At 40.2% G+C, this 18,812-nt stretch overlaps 1 protein-coding gene across 1 annotated transcript; it reads right to left on the minus strand.

Annotated features, from left to right (window-relative positions):
• Positions 1-876: 876 nt before the first annotated feature.
• slco2a1 (solute carrier organic anion transporter family, member 2A1) lies at positions 877-18,437 on the minus strand. The gene is made up of 14 exons (XM_054602590.1): positions 18,203-18,437; positions 12,040-12,177; positions 10,977-11,139; positions 10,237-10,449; positions 9,229-9,327; positions 8,979-9,118; positions 7,714-7,792; positions 7,387-7,551; positions 6,750-6,948; positions 5,494-5,641; positions 3,605-3,768; positions 2,681-2,745; positions 1,785-1,905; positions 877-1,691 (listed from the first exon to the last, which is right to left on the minus strand). The coding sequence occupies exons 1-14, from the start codon at positions 18,260-18,262 to the stop codon at positions 1,571-1,573; spliced, it is 1,875 nt and encodes a 624-aa protein (XP_054458565.1). The 5' UTR covers positions 18,263-18,437; the 3' UTR covers positions 877-1,570.
• Positions 18,438-18,812: the final 375 nt, after the last annotated feature.

Here is an 18,812-nt window from a genome sequence, read left to right on the forward strand (position 1 = left end):
TAAAACACTGGATTCTACGGTTTCCATAATGCAACTTGATAGGATCTCTCAAATACCATCCATGCCTCGAAATGAACCTCTTTCAAACTCAACGGCCCCAGTTTGCAGTTGTGATAAACCCAATGACATCATCATGGTTATTTTCTCAGACTTTTGAAACATATAGACATATATTCAATATAGATTTAAGTGCTATAACCAGATATTTGTTCACTTACATTGTATTTTATATATGATTTGCTATATGCAGAAATACAAGTATGTATATATGTGACTGCATGTATACCTGTACATACTGTATTTACCTGGTTGAATACATAGAGTCACTATATAGTTATTTTCAATACTCATCTATGTAAGTCGAAGAATCTTGCCATACTAATACGATATAAGTATATAGTGCATTAACATGGATCATGTACAGAATATTACCAGGCACTTAGTCATTGTATGTATTTAGGTCCAAGTTTTTAGTTTAAGTTCAGTTCAGATTTTAGTTCTTATTGTGTCATTTCACTTCTACTGCGATTGTGCCACTTGGATTAGTAAAGTTATTTCTATTGCTCTCACAACTGTAGGAAATGCTTTATTTTTTGAATGCACTGTGTACCTATTGTCTACAAGTTTCCATTAGTGCACACAGCTGATTAGACACGTTACACAGACTAATCAGCACTCTGATGATAGAATAATACGACTTAATTTTGTGTGCGTGTCAGTTTGTTTGCTGTCATTGATTAAACGCAATTTAATTCAGGAATATGCACCAAGTGAGCACAAACTAAACTACAAAAATAAAGGTCTTAAAAAGTGTATGTTGACACAAAAATAAAGACATAAAGACAGAAATTAATAAAGGACTTCACACTGACTTGATTAATTGTACTGTATATTAGCCGGTAATGCTTACACATTTATGTACTCCACTGTAACCAATATAACCACACCAGCAGCTGGCATAATGTGTGTGGCTAATTCAATTTACAAGTAACAGTTTAAGTTCTTGATATCAAAAAAAACCATTAGCATTGCAATTCAATCAAGTGTAATATGGTATCATCTTATATGAAATTAGTATTGCAGTTATCACAGATGTCTCTTTGTATGAGACAAACATCTATAAAATATAAACTTAAATATTAAGCTAATACAGTTAATTAGTTACAGAATATGTTCCCATCGGAAATAGAAAGCTGAACAGATTCCTACCGTATAGGAACAAGTAATACACAAAGATATTTACGTGTTGTTTGAAACCATCACTGTCTCAGTTGGATGTAAAAAAATATTGTGAGGTACCACACAAGAGAGGTGTTATAGCTGTCCTCTCATAACATGTAATAAGTGGGTGATGCTATCAGAGTAAATCCAATCAGCTTTAAAGTGTCCAAAAACAATACATCTCAACTCCAGCCAGTGAAGCACCAGGTGAGGAAGTGGGCCTCCAGAAATTGAGGTCAGTGTAGACATTTCTTGGCCGCGGCTTTCTCCAACTGACGCAGCTTCACTCTGCAACACTGTTTACCCACTGCAGCAGAGCTTCAGGAGACGCAGAGGCTCTGATATGGGTTCAGAGTAGTCCTTCAGGGATCTTCTCCAGACTGTACTCCTGGGTCCGTTTGGCCTTCCATCCCAGCAAGATCAGTAGGACGATACCCATGACCTTGTAACCCACCTGTAAGCCCAAGTACCTGCAGGGGTCAGACAGATGAAGACAGATGATGTCAACAGTGGTGTAGGTGTACTGCCTGTGCTATATGCGTTCGAGTGGTGCGCATTCTAACCTGTTCCTCAAGATGTTGTTGTCGTAGTAACCACAGCTATACTTCTTTCCACACACGTGCTTCCACCAGATGCATGACGTATCGATGGCCGTCCCGAAGAGAGCGGGGGCGGGCAGCCAGGCTGAGAGAAGGGGACAGAAGATGAGTATGTAGAGAGTAAACGCAGTTCTATCTCCATGTGGTTGAACTAGAGCCACTAGAGGGCAGTCCAACATTTGCTTAGATCTTCTGATGAATGGAATTCAATGTTAAGCTGAATTGTGCTTCTTAATTTTGTTGGAGCACCGTACAGCAGCCCAACATCCCAGTGAATCTCAACTGTACAAAGCCCTTAATTCTGCAGTATTAAATTAATAAATGAACGTTTTAAATCAATATATAGCCTAAATGAACCCATAATTTGTGAGAACATTTCAGAAATGATCAAAACTCAAAACATTCATGTAAGATGTTATCTGATCATTCCTATTTTCATACTAACAGCTTTATTGGAGTTTATTTTTGTTTTATTAAGGTCATTCTATATTTTAAAATACAACATTTCAAACCTGTTTTAAATTCATATTAGCATACTTCCCATTGACACTTTTTAATTTTTATGATGTGACTAATTATAATGTCAATTTTTATTTGATATGAAATTCTATAATAAAATAATAATGATTAACGCCTATTACACTGTTGAATAGGAATGAAGAAATCTTAATGCATTCAATTTCTAAATTATTTATTGCCTCCTTTTACATTTTTGCACGTTATTAATGCAATTATCAATTTTATAACTGGACACTACGGGGCTCCATACAACGGTGAGCTGACAAAAGGGAGCTTAGCGTTAATACAGCAACCAATTATTAATATTAATATAATCAAACAGTATTTGTGTTCTGACTTACCTAATACTCTCATGAGTAAAAATTGAATTCCTATCGCAAATGACTTCTCTTCAGCGGGAACACATCTGAAATGAACATGAAAGGAAATAAGAAGGTCAATACCTGCATTTTATATTGGTACACTGGGTCATTCTTCAATACCATTCTAGACATGATAAATGCGGCTGTGGCGTAGTGGAGAGCAAGGTAGTTCTCCGATCAGAGGGTCGGTGGTTCGATACACGGCCTCGGCAGTCGATGTGTCCTTGGGTAAGACACTTAACCCCAAGTTGCTCCTGAAGGCTTGCCATCGGTGTGGACTGGATGTTGCATGAATGTTAGTTAGAGTCTGATGGTGGCACCTTGATGGTAGCCTGTCATCAGTGTGTGAATGGGTGAATGATATGTAATATACTACTGATTGTAAGTCGCTTTGGATAAAAGCGTCTGCTAAATGAATGTAATGTAAATGTAATGTAATAAATAAATAATTCAGTATTCATATTTCAAAAACAGCCATGCATTAAAAAAACACCTTCAATTAATATTCTAAAAAATTAATCTCATTGAGCATCTTTATGAAACCTTGTAATTCTAATTTCTCATCAAATTTCCCAACTTGTGCAGTAGTCTATGAACTATCCATTCATTCTGATAGCTCTCCTAGTGCAATCCCCTATCAACTTTTTGTTTGACAGTATTTACCTTTTTTTTTAAACAGAAGATACAAAGCCAATGCTTTGTTGCTTAAAACAGAATTTATAGATTAACTAGATTAAAATATAAGATTCATGTGATCGCAATTTAGTGTTTTTACCAAAGGACCAGCAGATTATATCATCTATTAGATCAATTTATGCCATTTTGAATTTAGTTATAAATACATATAAACATAATAAGCGAATACACTGTAATTTATTGTTCTTCACTGTAATCTTTCCTCACCTGAGCACCATCATGTACATGGGGTTGTGGGTGAGGCAGGCGATAAATGAGGCAAAGGAGATGACAAGGATGACGGGGAGGAGAAAGTGTGGACAGTTGTTTGCACAGGGAGCAGGACGGGCATTATTCTGGCTCCCTGATATACACCTGCAGTTTGTGTACATCTGTATCCACACAGAGAACAAAGGAAACAATATTGTTGTTATCTCTACAGAGAAAAGGAAAAAATACGTTTTTTGGAAATACATTTATTTGCTTTCCTACATGAGTGTGGGATAAGAAGATCGACACCACTCTCATATCTGTATTCCAAATATGAAGCTCTGGACAGTTAGCAGATGGTAAGCGTGAAACATGCTCTCAGCTTCAGAGATAATGCTAGGTGGATTTGTCTTAACTTTAGACAGAGCAAGGCTAGCTGATTCCTCCTGATTGCAGTCTTTACGCTAAACTAAGATAAGCTAAGCTAAGCTAATTGCCTCCTGGCTGTAGCTTGATATTCAGTGCACAATCAAGAGAGTTGCATTAATCTTCTCATCTAATTCTCAGAAAGTGAACAACCATATGTCCCAAAATGTAAAGCAAATTAAAAAAACTGACTAATAAAATCTATTAGCAGTTTCACACATTCCACCCACCAGAAGATTATTCACAAGCTGTGACGTCTTCATGCTGACGTTTTGTCTGCCTTAAAACCCCTCCTATACGCTCTGTGACTAAGAGCATTGATCGGACATTGATTGTGTGCCACTTGCATGCCGTCTGCAGCAGAGGTGTCTGTTCCTGCACTGGGAGCTCCTGGCTCAGGAAACACATTATATATCGTAGGTCTGCTGACATGAAATGTTTGTTCATTTTGCAGATATGTCAAAAAAGTTTAAATACAGGGATAATGCGTGAGATCCAATTTGTCGCAGCTCTAAAGAGGCATCCAAGGCCAAAGTCACTTCCTGTCCAAAGTATCTTTTAAAAGGGGAAATGCATTCCCTCCTACCTGCAGAGCTCCTTAGTAATCTAGATTGTTTTGACCTAAGTTGCTGTGTGGGTTGGAAATATTGGCCGTTGAGATGTCTGCCTTCTCTAGAATATAATAGGACTTTATGACACTCGACTTTTAAAAGTGCAAAAAAGAAACATATGAAAAAAACTAAACAGCATTGTCTCTTTCCTTTCTTTCCTTATGTGCCGTAATACTGCACAGTATTTTATTGGCACTTTGAGCAACACAAGCTTGGTGCCATCTAATTACATTATATATACAAATCTAGGCAACTCAGGCCAAAACAATCAAGATTGATAAAATAGCACTACAGGTAAGAGGAAAAATATCTATTATTATTATATTTGATTTGTGGTGAACTGTCCCTTTAACAATGGGGAAAAAAGATGATGACAAAAGATCAAGTCTACCCTTTTGATTGGCAGATTTGAAAACGCTCTCAATGCAGCGTATGCTTTCCCCACAGCACTCTGCCCCGACACAGTTAAAAAGTTAATTACACGTCTGTGCTAGGACAAAAAAGCAATTATACACTTTTTCATATCTTCCCCTGTTGTAAAAACAAATCGTGTTTATTCTTCCTTTTAATAAACGTATCTAGCATTCCTATCTTACAAGACTATTCTGCATCAGGTAATTTCTCTCATGATGATTTATTGTATTGTTATTCTAGCGTTGCACAAATATTCCCTAAATTAAAAAGGCAGCCAGAAGCCAAGTTATGCTGATACAACCCCCTATCACAAGCATGTCTTATGACTTATTGTATACATTTCATAAACAGTACACTGAATGCTAATGTTAAATATATTATCATACAACAGCCTAGCCTGCAGGTATTTATACTGTGGGAGTAAACCATGAGCAGCTGTCTAGAGGGGACACTGACCTGAACCCTGTGGGTGTTGTTGGGGACTTTGGTGTAGTTGGTGCAGCCCGCATGGCAAGGAGAAATATACTCGACTCCATCAGAGCCACACACAGGGTTGAAGGCACTGGCGGGGCAGGAGCAGTTGGAGTAGCACAGGGATAGAGATCTGTGGAGGGCAGAGGGAACAAGTTCAGAGCAGTCCGCGTTTCATCAGCATGTTGGCCTTTGACTAGTACATTGTGACTTCATAACAACAGCAACCTGTAGTCACAAAAGGTTCAAATGTTATGTTTTTCCGATTTAGATGTAATATACACATATATATTAAGTTACAAAAAAAAGCAAATGAAGTTAGTGACCATGCTAGCTTTAACACTGATGAGTTTTTCTTAAAAGGAAAGTAATTGTGTAAGATATAGTGATATCTAGGGGTGAGGCTGCAGACTGCAACAACTGAATACCCCTCCTGTCACTCCTCCCATTCCAAGACTGTGGTACCATGAGCCACTGAGTGCATTTCATGGAGGATAAATAATTCCAATTTTGATGATGACCTATTAGCTTTTAGTCTAAGCTGCCGTCAGATCATTAAAGGTGCTCTGTGGATTTTTTTTGTACCACTAGTAGCACTGTAGAGCAAAGTCTTCACACACACACCCACACGCACACACACACACACACACACACACACACACACACACACACACACACGCAATACCCTTTCCTGTCACAGTTTCAGTCTACAGTCAGTGGTTTTAGCAATGTGCCAACAAAAAAGGTAGGGGAAGAGGAGGACCGCTAGGACGCAAACGTAAACAATGCAGCTTCCAGAATTCTGACACAAGCATGGATGTATTTTCATGGCTGGGCATGCAGTTAGAAGTAATGTTGAAAGGTAAAATTGGCCCAGTTAACCCTAATCTTGGCCAGACTAATCTATAATTTACATATTAATGAAGGCAAACGTTAACAAAGGAATGGATTATACTGCATCAAGTGTCCCTGTATGTATGAACAGTTTATGCTCTCAGATTTGATGAATGAGCATGAAAATGTACTCATATTTCAGAAACTGGTAGGATATTTGGGGCCTTGGAAACTATATGTTATAATAACAGGCTGTTTCTTGATTTAATCAGATTTTCACATAAGCTAAACTGGATGTGTGTGAATAATAATAAAAAGTCCCAACACCTAAAATACCCCTTTGAGAAACAATGCTTTTCACATATAACGCTCATTATCAGAATGCCCCGCCCCCTTCTCACTCATACCGTTCGATCTGGTAAGGATTGACCTCGGAGACTTTCTGTGTGGGACAGCCCATGAAGAAGAGAGGGATGAAGAGGAGGGTGGAAATGGTCAGCATGGCAACGGAGAAGCGCGGGATGGTCTTCAGGGAGAGGCCGGCCTTCTTCATGATGACCCCGCCTATCAGCATCCCCACCGCTACAGCTGGCAGATTTACAGCACCTGGGAAACCACGAACAGCTCACTGATCGGCACGTAAAGAGGCTAATCAGTGTCTACTTCATGTCTCATTTTATATGTTTCCTAACATTGTGACACAAACGGCAGGTGAAGTCTGTCGTATTGTAAAGGGTCAAGCTTAAATGGAAGCAAAAACCAAAATCAAATGTATGTATGGGAAAATATGACGGTACAAACCTAATTCGCTCTTTGGAAAGTGGCCATAATGCTAGCAGACGGACACACTCCACAATGTCAATTAAATTATTTTAACAGACTGTTTCATTTCCCTTCCAGCTTTCATAAAAATGGTTCAATACAAACCATGCTGCACCTCATGACTTGAATCCTTTAACAGCTGACATTGATTACAAGCAGTCGAAGGAAAGTAATCTACCACGGGATCTTTTCCTGAAGCCCCATCTTTACATTTGCACTTACCTACTAGCAGGCTGCTGTAGGCGGGCGACGCGCTGTACTGCCGCTCCAGAAACTTGTTGAGGAACGTGGCGAGGCCCGCGATCACCGAGGAGAAGCAGCACTGGGCCAGGACCAGCATCAGGAAGAGAGGGTTCAACAGGAGGTGCACAAACATTCTGGGAAACACTGATCCGACACAAGCACACGCACTTATTATAACAGGAAATTACTTCAGTAAAAAAAACTCTCTCTCTCTCTCTTATCTATCCGTTACAGGACATGTTAACAATATTACACTATGTATCTAACAGGTGGAACCTTTGCAGTCTGAATTTAACTGAAACTTACTTTTCAGGGAATCCAGTAAGGATTCCTTGAAATCCGGCTTCCTGAAGTCGTCGCTCAGGTCTGTTTCACTATCAATCACCTGGAACATAACATACATAATAAAACTGTGAGTGTGAAGGCCAATATTTGTTGTGTAATGAATACATTTGTACCAATTCAAACACACAGGACAAAGTGAAATCTGGAGGGTCGGTTGCAAAATCCCATCAGGTCTGTTCTTAGTTGGAAGGCTTGATTCATCAGTCAAAACCTCAAAAAGCATTTTTTTCCCCCTCTTCCAGCCCCCTTTGTCTCATCATGATGCATTGTGACGTGGGAACATTAGAAATTAATTGACAGCTCTGTGCAAAAGCTCCACAGTGCCAATGCATTCAAAATCACCCGAAGCTGTCAAACACCATAATGGCAGAGTTTTTTTCTCACAAAGAGAATTTTGTTTGTGGCTCTTTCACACTAAAATACACGCTCTTAGTTTTAATGTGTTTAAACTCTGACATGTTCCAAATATATTTATATCTACAGATTTTAGAGTGGCTTTAAAAGGGATGGTTCAGACGTTTTGAAGAGGGGTCAAAACATCCAAACTATCCCTTTATGGGCAGAATGAGTCGGATTTGTTGGTTGCATTTTCTAAAACACAACATTCAAAGTTGGCCCTTCCTCCCCCGCTCAATGGACACCAATGCCAAAAGCCCACCGACGCCAAAAGCCCACCAACGCCAAAAGCCCACGCCCCCTGGTTAGGTGGCTCTCCATCAAGTGAAAGCCAACCCCCGTTACGCTGTCTGCTTGGACCTTCTCCTCGCTTTACTTTTGGCATTGTTTCAACAATTAAAAAAACAACATTGCTTTTTTTTAGGAAAATCGTACTCATTGTGCCTTTAACAACAGCTCATTATTTTCCCCCAGGTCAAGTCCTGGACAAATGTTGGAGAGCCACAATGTGGTTTCACTCACTGGGGACAGAATCTGGCTTCATCTTATCTATGAGTGTCTAATGCTTTCTGCAGATTATTTTAAAGGTCAAACATAACTCACAATCAGTTCTTGGGAACTGAAATGTGTCCAGTAAAATGATATGTATGTTATCATTGGTAAACCTGTTGTGCCTACCAATGGGGAAAACCCATAAGAAAATTAAATGCAATGCTGACATGCAGCCAGTAGGTGTCAGTATAACATGAGCAATATGCTGTAGTTCAATGCATGTTAAGTTATAAAACCTAGCTGTTTTGCTCTGAAAGATCTCTGTGAGTGGGACTTACATTATCCTCTGAAGGCATTCTGCGAGGGAAGAAGAAGTAGGGGATGGAGGTGAGAAGCAGGCAGGCGGAGGTGATGAGCAGGCCCATCCACCAGGCCCCCACCCAGCGGGGATCAGTCTGTCTCAGCTCTAGTTCAGCTCCTACAAGGAAACGTCAGTGAACACTTAAGTCACCAGTGAATCATCATTCTCTCTGTAACCCGAGTGTAAACTATTTTTGGGATGCCTGCCTTTAAAGACATGATCATTACCTAGACCAATTTTGTCCACGTCCACATATATCCGCAGCATGACTGCGCCCAGCAGGTAGCCGATGGCAGGGCCGAAGACAGATACCGCAAACAGGATGGCTGCGAATGATAAAGCCACTGTGAGACAGAGTTTATGAAGGATGTTTTATCATTTTCTTTCCATATAAGACCCACATAAGGTCCTTTCTGACTTTTTTTCCCCAAAATTAAAATGGCATTAATTCTTTGACATGGTTTTGTGTAGGTTTGTTTTGGCTTTAATGCATTAATGGCCCCAAAATCAATCTCTACCTTGGTTCAACCTGCAAAGCACCAATCAGTACTTAATCTTACATTTAAAAACCTGCAACTTGTTGATTATATCAAACCATTATGTATGACACTGATCCGGATGTCTTTTAATTGATCTATTGTTTGAACTTGGTGAAAAGCAGATTTTTTTAACATTAGGGATGGGATGAATTCAGGTTTTTTTTAGCTGCTAAAGTGACTACAACCAGAGCTCAGGCACTAAAAGTGATCCATTGTTTTGTCCAGGCAACGGGCAAGGGTAGCTGTAAATGTGGGAGCAGAAAAGATGTTAGCGCTGAAAAGGGTAACAACCGAAGACGGAGAGGGATGTAGAAAGAAAATGTCAGAAAATCAGTTTTTTAGAATGTTTTTTTGATTGTTTAAAATGTCATTTTTACCAAAAAAATGATGTGACCAAATGTGTCTGAATCAAAAACATGTTTAGGTGTCCAAATATTTATAGAACGGCCTTCACAAGTGAATTAAATCATTTTGTGTAAACAAACACAGTTTCAACAAACCATTGCTTTTTGCTCTGCCTCTTTATTTTGACCAATAAAGAGAACCTTGCTATCTGAAAACCACTTTTAAAACCCTAATGTCACAAAATAAATGTTTGAATCTGTTCATGAAAACCCAAGGATAGCACCATGTTCCTCAAATACTGCTCTCTTTATCCAAACAAATCAAACTAGCTCTGAACTACAGGTCATTCACCTATGTAAAGGGGGGAGTTGCCAGGCCCAGCAAAATCATCTATGTAGGAAATCCCAAAGGGCTGGATGGGCACAGAACCCACGCCGAAGAGCAGCTGAGCGCTCGCCATGAGCAGCCACAGGTTGTTTTTGTCGGCCAGGCGCCTGGTCTCGTCGCGGCCGCAGGACTCCAGGCCGCTCGAGTTTCTCTGCAGGTTGCAGATGTCCTGGCTATCTGGATCACGGCAGGTGGTCACACACAGAGGGGAAGAGAGGGGAAGAGGAAAAAAAAGTTAATGACAAGCCAGTGGAGGCAGATGTCCAACTCATTTCCTGAAGCCTCTCTGGCTCTTCACTGACTCTCTAAGTTGACCCCCAGACAGAGTCCAGACAGAGTCCTCCTTAAGTTGACCCCCAGACAGAGTCTGGGGGTCAACTTAAGGAGGAAGGAGGGACAAATAAAATGCCCTGGAGGTTACTCTAATATTCTTAACTTTCAGCAAGTGCATAGCGATTATGAATTTCCTTTTGATTTATGAAAAGTTCAGCGGGAGAGCACTGGAGTGGCTTTCTGAATACAAAAAGTCAAAGAGCGGGTACTTGTTTGACTGCCTCAGAGTAAGCCTTCTAGAGGAACCCTCACGTAAAGTCTCATAAATTGCGTTGACATATTTTTACATTCACAAGTCCCCCTGCTGGACTGGGTCACATTAGCTGTCACAGCGGTGCCAGTGTGGCCTCACATTCAAGCATTTGTCTTACTGTGTAAAACAGAGTCGTATTCGTAGGGCTGGGATAAGAAGTGAGGTAAGGTCAGCATTATGGCGCTGACGGCCATCAGCAGTCCGCCGATTCCAATGAGGCGAGGACGGTGAACACGGTTCCCAAAGTAGCTTACGAACACTATCAGCACACTGTTGCTGACCTAAGAGACAAAAAAAGAGACACATGCTTCAAAAAAGAGCCGGACGGAGCAGTTTTCTCTCTGTTTTTCCAATCATTCCTGTCACTCTTCTCAGGTCTCACAGTTTTCCAAACCTACTTATGGACTCTCAAAACCAAATATGGAGGTGGCCAGGGTTGCACTGTAATGCAAATTTCGTGAGGTCTGTGCTCATCCCAGGCACAGTTCACAATTATTGTTGAGGAAATGAATTTCATAATGAATTTCAAACATTTATAGCCGCATCGCTTGACGGTTTGGCCACTCGAGGGCAGTGGAAAGCTGGAACAACCAAACCTTTTCAGTTGATGTGGCAAACGTTTGCTTTTGAGCAAGAATAGCACGAATTCATTGTTGTCACTTCTGAGTGTGGGCCCAATATTCACTCTTCTTGTTGCTCTGTTTTGGTCTCCACCAACTCCCGAGATAAATATCTGGCTCTTCAGTTGCTCAAATTTGTTTTATCACTCAAATCTTTGTCTGATCTGTATTTTCATAAGATTTCATACAATCAGGTCTCGAGAGGATCCGAGCTGCAAAATAATTTAAAAAGCCTAAAAGCAGCAAATGTCAACATGGTGATTTAATCAGTGACTATTGACCACAGGTCATGCATACTTGAAAACAACTGGAAAACATTTATCTGTGTGATGCATTTAAATCCCAGCACCCTCCACAACGAGCACGTACGGAACACTTTCTCATTTCCTTGACCCCATGCATCCGCAATAAAACTGTGCCAAAATACTTCTGGCTTCTTGAACTCTGGAAGTGTGATTTTGATGTTGCTTGTTCTCCCATTGCTCCTTTGTCATTGGCATCCTTGAAGTAAAGCTATCATTATCTCAGGCTGTGAGAGTGTGTATTGTTGTTGGCTCCTACCTCGTGGAGAGAGGAAATGGTTCCAGAGGAGTAGCTGCTGAGGCCGTAGCGTCTCTCGATTGTGCTGATGGTGCTCTTGAAGCAGGCGCTGTAGAGCAGCTGAGAGAGCTGCAGGAGGCCATGGCACAGGACAAACAGCTAGGACAGAGAGACAGACAGGATTGAGTCTCTGAAGTAGGTAATATTCATAAATGTCAAGTGTCTTTTGTGCCATTTTCAGCTGCAAGAGACGCTTAGCTGCACTCACATAGAGGCAGATCAGACTCAAAGCCTAAAACCTATCCCTCCCTAGAGGCCTACATTGTTCCAATAAACAGAGCCCCCCTCAGAGGGATCTCATTGTCATCCCATATGTGGCGTCTCGGAAAAGTACCAGAGGATTGGTGTTAAACACAACTATTTCGGCCCAGGCAACACTCTGAGATGACGTTCAGTTCAAACAACAGAGTGCGTAATGAAACATCAGAGAAGCAATATTATCTGCGCAGTGTAATGCAGTGAGAAAAGTGGAACAGCTGCTTTATTTCTCGCTTTCATGAGAATAGGACGGACGTGAGGTAACAGCGGCCTTGACTTTTGACCTTTGACCACTAAAATATATCAGTTAATCCTTGACTCCAGTAGGATGTTTGAGCCAAATGTTAAGAGTTTACCCTTCAGGAAACTCCCTCCTGAGATATCGCCTTCACGATAATAGACCGGATTGACGGACAACCAGAAAACATAATGCCTCCGCCCACAGCTGTCCGAGTATAAAAAGTGAGAGTGCTCATTAAGCAGAATGGCCCTCTTTTTTATTATTATTAATATTATTATTATTATATATTATTATATCATTATTATGGATTTTTCAGTGAGTAAGCAGGTTTTTAATGCTGTAGCTGGTTGAGGTACCAAACTGCTAGTTAATCTCTACATCAATATCTATCATATTATTTATCTGGTTATATGCTTTGTTTGTAAAATATTAAACAAAAAAGTATCAATGGCTGTGATCTGGGCGTCATTGTTTTCTAAGTTCTGAGTAAGTTGAGAGCCTTGGATAGCTCAGGTTTACGTCTTGAAGTTTGTGTTTGGACTCCTAAACAAGCCACCGTGCAGCCTTTCACAAAATCAAATGTCATGTTATAGGTTAACCAAAGTTACTACAGTAAGTTTTGAAATATTTTACTAGTTTCAAATTAACAACAAAAAAAATACCACTCTCACGTGTGCACTAAATATGAAGCTTCAACCGGGAGAAGGTTAGCGTAGCTTAGCACAAAGACCAGAAACAGGAAAAAACAGTAAACTGACTGAGCAGCAAAAAGCTCCAAAGCTCATTAACATACAAACATATAAGTTGTTTGTTAATCGATTTAAAATCTGAAGTGTAAGAAACGACACCTGGAAGATGGAGAGATATACGCCGGACTATTTCTTAGCTGGAAGCAGTTGCCAGGCAACCAGTGGACCCTCCAGGAAGTCAAAGACTAATGGAGAATTGAAAAGTGCTTAGATACTTTCCAGCTCTGGTTTCAGAAGCTGTTTTGATGAAAGTTTTCTTAATATGACAAACTGTGGTGTCTTATGACAAAGCGTTAATTCATCTGGTTTCCTAGAAACTCCAAGGGAGTCATGAAACGTGTGTATCAATGACAATATTTGGAATCATTGTCAGCCAAAGACTGAGCCTGTAGTTATACTGTATGTGTCTCCAGTTGATTGCGTGACTTTTCTCTTCAGATCCGGAGATATGGAAAGATCAATGTCTCCCATCTGGACGAGCCACTAGCCTCTCTGTGTGTCAGGAGGCGTTCACACACACTCCAAAAACTTTGTCCTGGGGGTCACGAATGCACGAATGCACAAATGACGCCGAAGAGAAGGTCCGTGTTGAGATTAGAAGTGAGTTTGCTATGAAAACAGCGATAAATCCAAGCTTTCAGCTTGTTTGCCGGCTGCCAGGTCGGCTGAGGGAGAATAAACTGTGTGTTTGACTCAGAACAGTAAATGCTCCTATTAAAGCTTGGCTTTATGGTTTGTTAGTACACACAAAAGAATCTTTTCACACTGTTGCTAATATTTCATCCTCATTTTGCATCAAATGGATCCATTTGCCCAGGCAGGCAGAGAGCCTGACAGTTTCTTTAACCATAGCTTTAGGTCAAATAAAAATCCTCTTGAGCCTTTAACAAAGTCGGATTTATATATTTTTTTATTGTAGATAACGCTTGGCAGAAACACCGTGTTTCAGAGACAAGCCTCTGGCTCTCTGACTATTTGGCTTTCAAATTTCAGCATTAGTGTGAGAAAGTGCAAGAAAACAGTTTTCTCGCCCACAATCGTTAATAAAAAGCCGGTCATTGTTTCTTGATGAAGGGACATTCAATATTGTTGAAACTTGGATAAGATAGTCATAGAATATTGAAATAAAAAAAGAGGGTCAGCAGCAATACAGCTGCTGCTGAACACTATGTTGTGTCAACATTATGTCACACTGACACAGGGCTTATTATTTATCCACACTGTTAATACAAGCGTTTCAAGACTATTTGATGTTCGCAACTAAGACAGAGTGGAGTCGTCCATGGATTATGTACATATTTATCCCTTTTGAACACTCTCAGCTCCGTCTGTTTGGACGTCATTGTCCCGGCCTTCAACCCCGCTGTGAGTGGAAGAATTGCGGGAAGTTCATCCTTCAATTTCAAACGCTTTCACATCAGGGACGCGTGTTGTAGCTATGATGCTGTATGTAAATATTGTTATTTTCTGCTACAAAAAATGCCTGACCTACTTGGTCAAAAGATGAAAAAAAAGAAGGAAAGGCTAAGAGTAAGTCTCCCAGGATACTTGAAAGGAACCCTTCATTGTGAAACAAACATAAAAAAGGTTTTGCAGCACAATAGCATTGTGATCAAAGGAGCATTTCCTCAGATTTTAAGACATCGGTGAATACGAAAGGGAATAAGATCATTCTCTTTGTTGCAAAGAATAGAATTAAAGAAAATAATTAAAGCACTTGCCTGTCCACATAATGTAAGGCTACAGCAACTAGACAGTTAGCTTAGCATTAATGCTGGAAACAGTTCGCTTGGCTGTAAGGAAATCCAGCAAACAAACATCTTTAAAGCTAGCTACATTTAAATCCTTTATACATTGTCTGTTTAATCTGTACAACACCTGAAGTGCTAGAGTGATCATGGTTTAGCGAGGGGGTCATGTGCCAGACTACTGTATTTCTTGGCTGGGAGCAGTGACTTCCTGGAGTCTTGTCGTCTGGCAGATAAAACCACGACCTCCTATTTTCACACTTTTTTGGACCGTTTAAACAAACCAGATATGTGTTACTAAAACTGCTTTAGCAGTGCTGGTAGATGGATTTTGTTACGTTCAAGATGAGCTTCGGCTAGCTGTGTTGCCTTTGTAACCCGTCTTTGTACTAAGCTAAGCTAACTTTGTGCTAAGCACTTTTTTATACGGATAAAATGCTTTAGCGCTGCTTATTGTTTTTTTCACATTCAAATAGAGCTATCGCTAGCTGTTTTACCTTTGTTACTGGTCTTCGTGCTAAGCTAACTTTTGGCTAAGCCATGCACTGTACAGTTTACACAAACCAGATATAACTTGTAAATGAGAGTGCTTTATCAGTGCTAGTAGATGGATAATGTTATGTTCAAATAGAGCTACGGCTAGCTGTTTTACCTTTGTGTCAAGTCCTCTGGCTAAGCTTGGCACTTTTCTGTACGGATTAAACTATTTAGATATAACATTTAAATATAAGTGCTTTCATGGTGCTGGTAGATGGATATGGAAGGCTCGACTTTGTGGTAAGCTTAGCCAACTTTGTGCCAAGCAAAGCAAAGCACCTTTTCGTATGGTTTAATAAAGTTAATCAGTCTTCTTATCTAACTCTACAGAAGAAAATGAATAAGTATATTCCCCAAAATACTCAACTATTGCTGTGAGAAACATGCTCAGGTGCACTGAGGCGTGGAGAGAAATGAACAGAAGTTTCTTCGAACATTTCTTTCCCCACTGTTCAGGATGTAAACATCATGTGCCCCTGAGCAGAAACCTGGCAGAGATATCCTTAAAGAGAGTTTGATGGTGTAACCAGGGTGCTGACTAGGTGTAGCCCACGGCAGATAAGCACGAAAGCTGTGGAAAAAAACAAAACAATGTCCTGGTGAAACTAAGCAAATAGAGAGCGGAGCGCCGTACAGCATGTACCTGTGTCAAGGAAAGATGGATGGATATGATTTCTCCCCATGAAATCATTGCTGACCAGCTGACTCTGCTGAAAATAAAGTGATTTGCAACTCTGAACAATATTTTTTGTTGCAATTGCTCGACAGGAGGCCAATAGTAATCACGAGTCTTTGCGTTACAGTTTGACGCAATTTAAATAATGTCCCTCTGTCTCCACTCCTCACTGCATGTAGGGATGACTTGCAGAAATGGCTTATTGACACATTACCTGCTGCTTTTTCTGCTTTGATCTGAACTACTCCCATTAAGTAAATATACCGTTATATACCTTTAAACTTTAGCTACATTCACACTGTGCAAGATGGGCGATAAGTTCACATTCAAGACTCAATCTGAGAGATGCGGTGAGGGGGGGGGCTTTAAAGCAGCACTTACAATGATAAACAAGAGAAGATTTGCAGTGACTGGACCCAACGCACTGCACTCTGTGTAAGAATGCTCAAGACGTAAACACTGAAACCGACACGTTCTGGGAATATGGAAGTTGCCTAAGTGCTCTCCTGCAAGCTTTCAGACAATATGCATATTAGTCATGCTCAGTTCACACAACACAAAACCAATGATGGAGACATGTCATTTCTCGCCGAGTATTGCTGCAAGCACCGTTATTACTCATGGGCCCTGGAACAAACTGTTTCTCTCCCGTTATTACCAGACAGTGAAAACACAAGTGTGTTCGTTTTGGTGTTTAGTGGGGGTAACCTTTTCTCCCACGGGTCAGTAGTGTTCAGTGAGACTTTGTCTATTGGAGCCAGAGGTGCAAAGAATATATCAAACTTTTAACTGGATATAGCGGCCAAAAGCATAAAAACTTTTTTGTATGAACCGAGACACCGATGTATTAAATGACACAAAACTGTCATCATTTTCCTACATCGAAATGTATCTGAGGTTTGACATTTCTAGAGGTGCAAAATTGAATGGATTGACAGAAAATGAATTTGCAACTTTTCTGATAATTCATTAGATCATTTTTTAACAACACATTATCAGGTTTGAGGCTGTAAAATGCAATAATTTACTGCTTTATCATCTTTCTAACAAATATTTAGGTGGTTTCAGAAACTTTTGATAATTTAACACTGAGCTCTAAATATTGATTTCTGATTTGTGTCCCTCCTCTGTCGTTCTCCCAGAGGTTTCTTCCTTTTTTCTCCCTGTTAAAGGTTCTTTTTTTAGGGTTTAGAGTTTTTCCTGTGCCGATGTGAGGGAAGGACAGAGGATGTCGCATGTGTACAGATTGTAAAGCCCTCTGAGGCACATTTGTAATTTTGGCCTTTATTAAATAAATTGAATTGAATTGAAGTTTCACCAACCCAAATCAGGAAAAATAATAACCAGATTAATCAATAGTGAAAATAATTAGTTGTGGCCCTAGACATGTTGTTTTCCATAAAGTATTTTCTTTAATGTGGCTCTATGGTTAGTCTGTGAAACTCCCTACAACACAGAGTAGTAAAACAGTGTATTGTTCTAAATGTTTTCAGGTTGACAGCAAACAGCTTTAATCTCATAAAGCAAAAATGAAACATTGTTCTCACTTCAACATTAAATTACTGTCAAATATTTAAAAAAAAATCTATTTCTTCTAAGATTTTTTTGCTCCTCAAGTTAATTCGCTCCGGACAACTTAAAACATTCCAGGTATGAGGCTCAACACCTGGACATTCTGACAAAGAACTTATTTATCTAAGGTGAAGCTCTGTTTACTCTGAGGCAACAATACCCAGGAGACACTGCGCAGCTCTCCACACCGTCAAAACACACGTCTATTTTGTTCATTTAGCATTAAACATATGTATTCAATCTTTAAAAACACAACTCAGGAGCTCATATAAGCAGTGAGGGAACAAGGGCAGCAGGTTAAAACAAGCACTCCTCGCTGCTCCGGTCTCTCTCTGAGGTCTACCTTAATGCTGCGGCACAGCTTCCTCGGTCTCTTCATGGTTCTGGAGCCAAGTAGGTCCATTAGTTCGGTTCTGGTTCTCGCAGGGTTCTCTCAGCCCGAGCGGATGGTTCGCAGCCTCTCTCTCTCTGTGTGTGTCAGAGGTTGTGTTTGTCCCCTCCGCCGGTGAGCTGGACTGCTTCTTTTATTTTGTTTTTTATGACTGTCAGTGATGTAATTGGGACTCAGCCCACAGCTCCACGCGTAAATATTTTTTGAAAAAGTTGTGAATTGAGAACAGAGAGCTGATTGGCTGAGTCACGCACGCAACACTCACCTGTGAGATATTATATTAAAAAAAAAAAAAAAAAAAAACTACATTGTGCAGTTCAGGAAACCTTTACAGTAGTTTTTCTTATTTTTCATAGCATCGTTTCAGTGAACTCCCTGCAGCTACAGGCTCAGTGCTTCAGTAATTGTGCTTCATTAATTGTGGTATGCAGCTCTGAAGCTAATGAGAGAGACTGGTGGGACTACTGGGAGACCTCTCATGAATGGATTGTTCCCACTGGAGGGTCAGTGTGGCTTATTGAAGGGGTTCTGTTTCACTACAATACACATCTGACTGTGTGTA

The sequence above is a fragment of the Anoplopoma fimbria genome, chromosome 8 (assembly GCF_027596085.1).
Source record: "Anoplopoma fimbria isolate UVic2021 breed Golden Eagle Sablefish chromosome 8, Afim_UVic_2022, whole genome shotgun sequence".
NCBI lineage: Eukaryota > Metazoa > Chordata > Actinopteri > Perciformes > Anoplopomatidae > Anoplopoma > Anoplopoma fimbria.

Bases quoted from the DNA above. Each gene is read 5' to 3' on its own strand.
- slco2a1 (XM_054602590.1), bottom strand. From the start codon at position 18,262: ATGGACCTACTTGGCTCCAGAACCATGAAGAGACCGAGGAAGCTGTGC. The intron at 10,450-10,976 runs GTAAGACAAATG...GCCGTGATCCAG, and splicing joins ATACGACTCTGTTTTACACA to ATAGCCAGGACATCTGCAAC. The intron at 6,949-7,386 runs GTAAGTGCAAAT...GTGGTTTCCCAG, and splicing joins CTACAGCAGCCTGCTAGTAG to GTGCTGTAAATCTGCCAGCT.